Source organism: Myodes glareolus, chromosome 3 (assembly GCF_982192425.1).
Source record: "Myodes glareolus chromosome 3, mMyoGla1.1, whole genome shotgun sequence".
Classification (NCBI taxonomy): domain Eukaryota; kingdom Metazoa; phylum Chordata; class Mammalia; order Rodentia; family Cricetidae; genus Myodes; species Myodes glareolus.
Genome location: NC_142028.1, coordinates 47,517,636 through 47,529,091, shown reverse-complemented (window position 1 = coordinate 47,529,091; position 11,456 = coordinate 47,517,636). Strand labels below are relative to the sequence as shown.

The window sequence follows — 11,456 nt, the reverse complement described above, 5'->3', positions numbered from 1 at the left end:
ATAAGTGAATGTGGGTATCCTAAAACATAGTAGGCATTCAGAAAAATCAGTTGTTTGCAAGAGAATTGGGAATACCAGGTTCCACTGATACTGCTTAGGACCTGAAAAATGACCCGAAGTTCCTCCTAAAACAGACATCCTCAAGAGCTCTCTAGAATGCTTTGAGTTGGTTTTTGCGTTGTGCTATTAGAAACAAAAATCTCAATGGGGCCTCTTCCTCCCTTTGCTTTTTTTTTTTTTTTTTTGCCCTTATGGAAAAATCGGCTTTAAATCAGACGAGTACTACTTCTTAATGCCTCTCAGTGTGTTGTGTTGCTGAGCAATTGGTGCTATAAACATGTGTGCATCCTCCTTGCAAGACATACATAAGCTGAGAAAGCTAAATATGTTTCCTGAAAGAAACATTTAAATACTAAATAATGTACTATACAGCAAATAAATATATAGCTACTTTTGGGAGAGAGGATACTGTTTATTGGCTTGCCTATAAATAACAGAATGTAAAATTTAAAGTTTGCCAAAGTGAATATATATGTATATATATTTACATTATATGTATGTATATATATCATGAATTCTGTAGAAAATAATAATTTCATCAAAATATTTTGGAAATACTGATAAAAAATAATGAAACTGATGAATTTTATACATTACTAACTGCTGAGAAAGTATGGTATCCACACATATGGGAGCAAGATTTATTTTGCAGATTCATTCAAAGGCTTTTCTCATTGTATTATCTGCCTAAAATTTCTTGTCCATCCGAGAGTTTGATTGCCATGTGCAGACAGATGACTTCACCTTACTTTTAGCTTAGTGCTCTTTTAAAACATGACATTTTTACACGTGACTTTTTCCATAGGAAGTAAATTTCACATACAAAAAGGAAGCCTTCACTTTCTCCTCCAAACCTGAGAGTAGTGACACTGGTCAGTGTCCATTCACTCAAGGTGAAAACGCAACACACGCATTCCCAGGCTCTGCTGCTGTTTCAGCCATGGGTCTCCTGGATCCCCCCTTCTCCACATCCTGAACACCTTAGCTGGACCCCTTCTTTCTAATTCTTTTTGTCTGCTCCACTTCCCCTTCTCTCCTCCATCCTCAGAAGCAGATTTTTGTTTAAAGGTATTTTTATGTTTTATTTATATATGTGTCTGTGTGAGTGTATGGCACATGCGTGTAGGTACCCGCAGAGGTCATATGAGAGTGTCTGATCCCATGGAGCAGGAGTTAAAGGCACTTATGAGCCACAGATGCGAGTGCTGGGAACCAACCTCAAGTCTTCCCAAAGAGCTGAAAGTGCTCTTAGCCATTGAGGCATCTCTCCAGCTCAAAAGGTGATTATAAAGGTCGGTACAAATCAGCTTACAGTGTTCCTTTACTATGAACATGGGAAAACAGAATGGGTAGCTATTTTGTTATTTAAAAAGCAGAAATCTTTCATTAACTTTTCAAGTCTGTACGTAATTCTTAGGTTCCTTCTTTTCCTTCCTTTCTCTCTTCAGCCTAGTTCTGCGAATTGTATCAACCACTACCACTGCTTTCCTGCTTTGGAATCTCTAGGCCTCTATCATCTTGTGCCAGTCTCAGCTAAAGTAAGGAACTGTGCAAAGACTGCTGTGCACAGTGCTTAGGGCTTACCTTGCCTGGGATCTTTCCTCCATTTGATGACCTAAGACGCAATGAGGCTGCCGAAAGACCATGATACTCAGCTCAGAAGAACTGAGAAGTTAATACCTAATAGGCCATCCATTTGCCTACTGTAGAAAGGGACATTGTAGATCAAGTCCTTCAACATTATCTCCTACCCTGCTTTCTTGTCCCTTCCCTTATTTGGCATGGTTTCGAGGGAAATAGCAATTCCAATGATGGTGACTCAGTCATGACTTTCTTTTGGATCTCTATCTTTCCCTTAATGTGGGCTGAATAGGCTTACACTCAGTAGTAAATAAGCATTTTGTGAAGGGGTAGCTGCATGTTCTGCCATTAGAATCCCAGGCTAAACCTTCTGTCCTTTATCAGTTCTTGATGTCCACCAAATTTGTTCCTATCTACAGACTTTGAGATTACTCCTTTTCCCTCAACAGATTCAATAATCTGTTTAAGCTGAATATAATTTCTTTACGGAAGCCTTCTAAGACTTTCAAAACTAGGTCAAACCTTATTTTAGGACATGCATACCTCTCTTATTCACCAGTAATAATTGTGTGGTTTTAATTTAACTTTTTTGATATTCAAATACTATCTTTTTCTTCTGTAAGTTTAGAAACTCCACAAAGTTAGAAGATTCATTCTCCTTTTCATTGGAAACACCACCCAAATAGTGCAATGCTTCTTATCTGATGGACAGTCATTAAATGTCTGCTACACTGAAGGAATCTGAGAAAGCAGAGACAATATCTGCAAACTATGAAATGCCTTTGATATAATTTAAAATATTTACATGAAAGCAAGCTGTGTGTAGTCCTGGCTGCTTTGATTCTGGTTGTTGTAAAGTAAGGCAAATGTTTCCATCGCCCAGCTCAAACCAGGCAACTCAGGAGCATGAATGGACAGGCCGGAAGAAGAAAAGGAGTACTCTGGGAGGCTGGCCTCTGGACATGGCATGGCTTTTACACACATGACTCACAGCAGCTATGGTTACCTTCACAAACCTATATAAAATCAAGTCAGTTTCAACAAAGAAGGAGGTGGAACTTCCAAGTTCCCAGCCGTAGCTGAGAAACTGTTGGGAGTTTAGGGCTTCTGGGGAAAATTGAGTCAGCTTTGTTTCTTATATTTTTAAATACTTTTTAAAATTAATTCTTTAAGAATTTCACATCATGTACCTCAATCCTACTCATTCCGAGACTCCATTGTAGGCCCCTCAAAAGAAAAGAAAAAAAAATGATGATTTAAAAAAAATAAGAGGTACAAGGGAGTAATTGCTGAGCGAGTGAACCAAAGTCTGAGACTGCTGAGGGTCCTGATGTGAATGTGGAACCTTCAATGGAGTAGACCTAAGCAAAGACCCCTGTGGGTCTGGGCCTGAGTCTAGGACCTCAGAGGAACTCGGCCTGAGACAGAATCTCTGCAGGTCTAGGCATGAATCTGGGACCTCCCAGGGAGTAGGCCTGAGCCATGACTATGTGGGCATAGTCATGGGGGAGGTTTCTGACCACGCTGACCCTTGCTGGTTCCACTCCTAGGCAGAGATACCACAGCTCTGTGGGGATAAGCCTGAAGTATTTCCCTCCCTAGTCCCTCAGGGGGCAGCTGCGGGCCCAGCTCAGACTGTTAAACAGAGACAACAACAACCCAGTTCAGTGACGACAAAGACAGGAAAACCCTGTTTGCCTTTTGTCTAATCCGCAGCCCTGTTCACCCCGCGCAGCTGGACTCTGCATGTGCAGGCATGTATTTCTGTGTGCGCTTGCGTGTGCTCTTGTGTGGGTTAGCTAAGGCCATGCTAAGAACTCCAGGAGACAGATGGTTAGGCCCTGGAGGGCAGCACCAAAGCCCCAGTGCTGAATGTTCTGGAGACACCTAAGCCAGGGCTGAAATTGATGCTGGGGCAATCCCTGTGGGCAGAGATGGTCGTGGGTCACTAGGGAAGCTTTGGGGCCTGTCGAGGAGAGTGACTCTATCCCTTTCTGCCCTTCCTCAATTCTCTGAGTTCCCGTGAGTCTAGAGGACAGACAGACCACTTAGAACACCCTGAAGCCTCTGTACTTGGAAGACACGGGGAAGTCTTGCCACCTTGTGGAGACATGTGGTATTTCTTCCTGAACTTCCGGTCTATCAAAAATAAAAGAGGCAAAAGGGCTTTCTCAACTGTGGAGCATGTAGTATCAAACATTTGCAAACAGTAGGCCATGCACAATGACCCTTTTGGATGGGTACAATGCTTTATTTAAGTGCATCGTAATACACAGTCATTTCAGAGGCACAAGAGCAACTTGCTGTGGGCTACCAGCTGGTAAGAAGAGCAGAAGTCTGAAGAGGCCATTTCCATTCCAGAGAGGGTAAAGACTCCACTGGGAAAGGTGATAGAAATTACCTCCTTCCACCTTGGGGAATCCTCAACAGTTGTGACATGCCCTGCAGAAAGGGCAAGCCCCATCTTTTCACACTGTACAGCGCCAGTGCGCCCTCTGCTGGGCATAAGTAGAACCAGAGGATTCTTTGAACACAAGCGGATGCCAGGCTGAGTGTGTTTGTGTGTTGTTTTGGATGACTGGGAACTGTCAGCTCCTTGTGCAAGGGTGGGCTAGAGGCCACCGCAGGAGCCTGGGCCTATTTACAGCGCTTCCGGGTTGGCAAGGGGTGAAACCCTCACTGGTGAGGGCTGTCTGCTGTGCATTGGGCGCTGAGGATGGATACTCACTGCCTAGCTGTAGAACCCTCAAGAAAATGGCAGGAAAGGTGGGTCAGTGTGGACAGACGCATGACAAAGGCGCAGGCGTCCTGGTATTTCTACCTTAATGACTTTGGAGCTATAATAACCACTATGTGGGCCTCACTGAAAGGACGCAGAGAGCTGCCTGGCAATGCTCTGGGAAGAGCAAGCAGTGACCTTCTCAGAACACCCTAGCTAAGGAACTGAGGCATCACTCCTGCACTCTCCAGAAGAGGTCAGCAGGCATCCACGAAGGGCAACATGGACTCTACTGCTCCTGCCTTCTTACAACTATGAATTTGGACCAGATTCGGGGGAGAAACAGTGGGTGTCAGAGGAAGACGGCAGCAGAACAAAGATGGGAAGTTCAAGGACCATCGCCGTGATGCCCTCGGTCCTCTTTCTGCATCAGGGCACACCCTCTTCACCCCACAGACGAGACACTCAGCCTCCTTTCTCCAGTGTCTCAGCTTCTCCTCCTCTTCCCAGCTCCAAAGTTCTCTTTCTGGGGATACCAGTACCCAACAACTCTCTCTCTCTCAAGCCCCTGCAGAAGCCTTCTGCTGACTGGTGATGCCAGTCACGCCCTGCTGGCTGGGTCTGAGGGCTTACGTTTGTGTTAGGCAGGGCTGGGGAGGGCACTGTGGCAGGACACGGACTTAACTGTCATAGAAATCTATGTGGGCTCCGGACTGGAAGGTGTCCTTTTGCAGCAAGCTCAGCAGTTTCTGGGCTGATGTCCCACAATCCACCAGCGCCCCATTCGACTTCAGCTTCTGCAGTCCGTTCCTTATCTCTGGGTACTTGGAGGATTCTCGAGCCAACTGCTGCATGTCTGTGTCCAGGGGACCTAGAGGACAGAAAGTACAAGAGAAGGACAGAGGTTGTAGATCCCCACTGTGTGGAGGTGCAGCCCAGGCAGGTGTGGCCTGAGGCTCCATTATGGATTTCTCTCTTGAAATTCAGGCTCCTCCTGCCTTAGCATCTCCAGTACTGGGATTATAGGTGAGGGCCACCATGCCCAGCTCACATTATCACTGAGTTTTGGACTCAAAGCTACAGTCTATGAAGCGTGGTTTAAAATCAAGATCATCCTCTCTGGTCCATGTAACACCTCTTCCCAACTTTCCTAATTGCATCCGTGCACACACGGACCTTGTAGGTTCCCTATTCCTCCTACGTTCAACCAGGGACCATGTGAGATGTCCAGCATGGTCTCAAGCAGGTCCATGCCATAACTTTGCTTTTCTCCTTTCTTTTAACACCTCCTTTAACTCTCTGATAAATTCATCTGGCTGCAAAGTTCTTGCTGTAGATGCACTGGGACCTAAGTTCAGATCCCCAGCAAAAAGCCACGTGTAGGGGATCAGAGAGAGAGAGATGGCTCCCTGTGAAGAGCACTTGCTGATCTTGCAGATAACCAGGATCTGAATCTCAGTACCAACATAGTGGATCACAACCATTTGTGACTTCAGTTACAGGAGATATGACGCCCAGCCCCTCTTTCCCACCCCATTCAGTATTCCAGCATAGTTCAGTGCCTGCCTGCTTGTCTTTGAGCATTTATTGCAGCCGGCCTCCATGAAGCTTTGCTAGGTGTTGGGGAAACATGGAGAAATAATATGTGGCCCTCGAGAGAGAGAAGCAGACAGCTAAACATCTAAAGGTAATGTTTTGTTTCTTAACTTTAATTTATATATGTTTATGTGTATGGGTGTTCTGTTCCACCTGCTAGCCAGGCAACTCCTAACGCTGAGTTCCTCTGCCCCTGACCACTCTAACTTCCTGGAGCCTGTAGTTTCCATGCAAGATGAGGAGTCATGACTGAGGGGTGCAATATATTCTTTGGATTCTTTCCTAGGAGTACAGACCAGGCTCCCCACCTTGCCCAGCCCCCAGAGAGGTACCAGCCAGGTCGGGAGGCATCAAGGGCAGTACCACCCACCTACCTGGAGCATAGCTTAGCACCCTCACGCCAGGTTCCTCAGCAGCGAGGACCTGGTACAACATGTCTCTGGCAGCCTTCCCGGCGCAGTACAGCGCCCAGCCCTTATAGGGCTGCAGGGCACACAGAGAGGAGATGTTAACCACCGTCTTGCTGAGGCCAGGGCTATCCGGGAAGGCATTCAGAGTGCCCGAGGTCAAGCAGAGCATGGAGGTCAGGTTCAGAGTCCAGTAAGTGTTCACCTCAGCTGGGTCAGTCACGTTCAAGAAGCCTTTGGAAACATCTCCAAGAGTACCTGAGAAAACAGGTCCAAATAATTGACACAGCAGCGGGGGCTTTGTTCTCAGTCTTTCACAGTCTTTCCTCATATCTATTTTACCCACCTACCCCAGCTCTGCAGACACCCCTAAGGCAAGCTAAGAATACACCTGTCTGAGTGCTCCTCAGAAAAGCAGACGATCTGTTTAGAGACCTGATGTCTTGACTCACGCTCCCACCAGGAGGCACTGCTCCAGGCGTTCAAGAAAGTTCTACAGGAACTTTAGACAACCAGGCTGTCTCCGCTTGGACTCTGGACTTTGAGGGACTACCCAAACGGCGAGAGCCCGCAGCCCCAGCCTGGTCGGTCTGGTCGGCGTTATCACCTGCATTGTTGATGAGCAGCAGGCGCTGCAGCCCCTCGGGCCTGGGGAGCTCGCGCACCGCGCACAACAGCTGCTGCACGCCGGCCTCGGTGCAGAGGTCGGCGGCTGCCCGCACCACTTGCAGGCCTGGATGCTGTGTTCCCAGCTCCTCCTCCAGCGGCCGCAGCGCCGACTCACTACGTGCGCTCAGGAGCAGCACCGAACCCGGCGACAGCAGCCGGGCCAGCAGCGGGGCCAGAGCCCGGCCGAAGCCCCGGGAGGCACCAGTCAGAATGCAAACGGTGCGGCCCAGCAAGCCTCCCTCCATGCCTGGAGCTCAGCAGTGTGAGCAGCTACTAAACCGGGGCGGGGCGGGGCCTATCCTTGGCCTTGGGTAGGAAGAGCTGGTCACCACCCACCTCTGTCTGGGAGAAGAGACCAACCAACAGCCAGGGAGGCGTGGCCTGATATGACTCGGTCCCCTTCCTAGTGCGCACAAGCTCAGCTCCTTTCTGGAACCACGTGTACCAGAATCGGCTTCCTCCACCAGAGCTGGTTTGTCGTCATCCACACAGGGCGTACCAGGAAACGACCAGTGAGGATGGATGATGTCCTAACTAGCCTGTGTAGAGGTTGGGGGTTCCCTTGTACCCTGAGTGACAGCAGCTTCCTTTGGAAGAGTATAGCAGCAACCCCAGAAGAAAATGAAGAGGGCACTGGAAGAGAAAGGCTGAGTGAGAATCACAGCAATCTCATAAACAAGATAATGACCCCTCATGTTAGAGTAAAAACACACCTTGATTCCTTGGGGCCTGAGGACAACAACCTTAGCCTGTAAACCTGTGTCGTGCACCTATTAAAACCACTTGATAATCTGAAATGGTAAAGAAAAATTCCCTAGGAAGACATAGTGGTACACACTAGGGGTAGACCCAGCTCTTGGGGAATGTCGGAGGATAAAAAGTCTGAGAAATAGATTGTAATGTTCCACTCTCAGTATGAGGTGAGCTAGAGTTGGTTGGAGTGACAGAGAAGTTTGGGAAGCACTAAGCTCCTCTTCCCTGGCTAGTGCTAGCCCCTCTTTGTTTCAGAAAGTTACCAGTGGTTTTCTGGGTCACTTAGCCAGATCAGAATAGGGAAGTCAGCAATCAGAAGGGGCCAGTCTCAAGTTCCAAATTATTTATTGGATAAGGATTTGGTCTAAGCCAGTGAGATCGGAGAATTAGGGGATTGCAAGTCCTATATGCCTATAGGAGAGAAAACAGGAATGTCTCTCGAAAGGTTTTAAAAAACCACTGTCTTGCAGCAAATCAGTACCGGGGCCATTTATGCCTTTCCTCTATGCCAGAGTACCTTTCTGCAGAACTGTATATTTAAAATCACTGAGTTTCCACTAGTCTCTTGAGTTTGTTATTATCTTATTTCTTAAAAGAATTAAAGGATCTTTCAGACTACATACTGAATTCAAGGGCTGGGCTATAAACGACCCTGTCTCCAAACAAAACACAATACAGGGAAAAAAGAGGAGTAGGAGATAGCCCAGACAGTGAAGTGCTTGCCTTGCTGAGTTTGAACCCCAGAACCCACTTTAAAACCCTAGGTGTGACTGGATGATGGTGGTGCTTGCCTTTAAGCACTCGGGAAGAAGAGGCAAGTGGATCTCTGAGTTCAAGGCCAGCTTGGTCTACAGAGAGAGTTCCAGAACAGCCAGGGCCACACAGAGAAACTATATATAGTTTCTTCATATAGACATGAAGAGAGAGTGAAATAGTTTCTGTCTTGAAAAACCATTCTAAAACAAAGCTAGGTGTAGTGGTGTGTGCTTGTACTCCCAGCACAGTGAAAGCTGTGCAGATCCCTGGGGCTCCCTGGCCAGCCTAGCTTACTTGGTAAGATGTTCCTTGCCAGTGAAAGAATCTGTCTTTTAAAAACAGGCAGGCAAAGTGAAACAACAACACATGTTTACATAGTTAAACAAATGCAGCATAAACCAACGTAACATACCTTTACACTGTTAAAATAATATTCCACAACAAAGTGCTCTTAACTGCTGAGCCGACTCTCTAGCCCCATTTATAGTTTGTGAACAATGTAACAGAAGGACAGTGCTTAGTGAGGCTGCTTCTGGTGCGGGAGAACTATCTGTATTCTGTCAATCATGTATTTTAATAAAACGCTGATTGGCCATGCAAGAAGTATAGGCGGGTCAGCCAGACAGGAAGTAGAGGTGATGCAATGAGAATAGGAGAATTCTGGGAAGCAGGAAGCTCCCTCCACAATTCCTGCACAGGCCACCAAAGAGACAGGGTGTAACCTGTCCAGTTGAGAAAGGTACTGAGCCGTGTGGCTAACATAGATAAGGATAATGGAGTAGCATAAGTTATAAGAGCTAATAACTAGCCTGACCTAATGGGCCAATCAGTTTATAATCTAATGTAGACTCTGTGTGATTTTCTTTGGAACTTGCCGGTTGTGGGGTACCTGGCGGGACAGAAACCCCAACAAGCCACCCCTCATGTTACATGCCTAGCACTCAGGAAACTGAGACTGGAGGATCAGGTTCATGGCCAGCCTCAGCTACATATTCAGTTCCAGGTCAGTCAGAGCTACATTAGCCTTCCTTCCCAAATAAGCCCCACACAATCGCATGCAGGGCTGTTAAGTCTAGGCCTACATGATGTAGTGTTTCTTAACATTTTTTTTTTGGAGTTGGAGAGACAGCTCAGCTGTGAAGAGATCTGATCACTCTTCCAGAGGACCTAAGTTTGGTTCCCAGCACCCACATGGTGGCTGTAACTCTAGTTCCATGGGATTCCATGCCCTCTTCTGACCTCCACAGGCATAGACATACACACAGGCAAACGCTCATTCACATAAAATAAATACAATTTTAAAATCAGAATTGATTTTCATTATTTAAAAGCTAGGCTTATTTTTATGTGAGTATTCTGCTTGTGTGTATGTATTATGCCACATGTGTATGTATATATGTGCACCATGTGTATGTGTACCCCATGTATGTGTAGGTGCATGCACCATATATGTGTGTATGTATATATGTAGCACATGTGTGTATGTATGCCACGTGTGTAATATATATGTGTACCACATGTATATGTATGTGTGTCATGTGTATATATGTATATGTACCACATCTGTATGTATGTATGCATGTATGCTATAGGAAGTCTTACAGCCAGTGGTTTCCCACCCACTGGGAGCGTGGCCTCTTATCCTATATATACTGATGTAGAGCTTGAATTTGGCCTCTTTTTTGGCCTCTCTGTTCCGGTTGCTGATTTTGATTTCTTATCCATTCAAGCAGAGGATTCTAATTTGTGAGTCTACCCCTAAATAAATAACCATCTATTTCTCAATTCTGAGCTAGTGTGGAATTTCTTTTAAGTGTCCTTTTTCATATGTATGTGCACCACATTTGCCTGGCATCTAAGGAGGTCAGAAGAGAGCTCTGATCCCTAGAACTGGAGTTACAGATAGTGGTGAGCTACCCTGTGGGCACTGATAACTGAACTTGGGTCCGCTGGAAGATCAGTAAGTGCTCTTAACTGATGAGCCATCTCTCCAGGCCCTTTAAGGAATGTGAAAAAATCTCCACATGGTTCTCACACACAAACAAGCCCAAGAGCTGCTGGGAGAGCAACTGGCAGCATAAAGATTAAAGGCTCAGCAGACAATAGTGGAGAAGTGACAAAATGTCAGATCTCTGTGCTGGTTGGTTTTGCCAACTGAACATCAGGTAGAGTCATCTGAGACAAGGAAACCTCAGCCAGGAATTGTCTCCATCAGACTGGCCTGTGAGCAAGTCTCTGGAACAATTTCTTGATTGACAGAGGAGAGTGCAACCCACTGTGGCTGGAGCCACTTCTGGGCAGACAGTTCTGGGTTCTACAAAAAAGCAGGCTGAAGGGGCTGGAGAAATGGTTAAGAGCACTGAGTTCCCCAGAAGTCCTTAGTTCAACTGCCAGCACCCAAATGGTGGCTTACAACCATCTATAATGGGGTTGGATTCTCTCTTCTAGTGTGCAGACATACATGCAGATAGAGTACTCATATACATAAAATGCATTTAAAAATCCTTTAAAAGAAAGAAAGAAAGAAAGAAAGAAAGAAAGAAAGAAAGAAAGAAAGAAAGAAAGAAAGAAAGAAAGGAAAATAAAGCAGGCTGAGTAAGCCAAGGAAAGCAAACCTGAAAGAAACATTTCCCTTATAACCTCTCCTTCAGTTCCTGCCTCCAGGTTCCCTGAGTTCCTGACTTGGCTTCTGTCTTAGTCAGTGTTCTATTGTTGTGAAGAGACACCATGACCACAACAACTCTTATAAAGGAAAACTTTAAATTAGGACTGGTTGACACAGTTCAGAGGTTTAGTCCATTAGTGTCATGGTAGGAAGCATGGTGCTAGAGAGGTAGTTGAGAGCTCTGTATCTAGATTAACAGGAAGCAGGAAGAAAGAGGCGTGGGGTCTGTCTTGAGCATTTAAAACTCAAA

At 46.1% G+C, this 11,456-nt stretch overlaps 1 protein-coding gene across 1 annotated transcript; it reads right to left on the bottom strand.

Moving 5' to 3' along the window:
- Nucleotides 1-3,871: 3,871 nt before the first annotated feature.
- Nucleotides 3,872-7,308, bottom strand: LOC125403246 (sepiapterin reductase). The gene is made up of 3 exons (XM_048438484.3): nt 6,971-7,308; nt 6,331-6,621; nt 3,872-5,231 (listed from the first exon to the last, which is right to left on the bottom strand). The coding sequence occupies exons 1-3, from the start codon at nt 7,275-7,277 to the stop codon at nt 5,041-5,043; spliced, it is 789 nt and encodes a 262-aa protein (XP_048294441.3). The 5' UTR covers nt 7,278-7,308; the 3' UTR covers nt 3,872-5,040.
- Nucleotides 7,309-11,456: the final 4,148 nt, after the last annotated feature.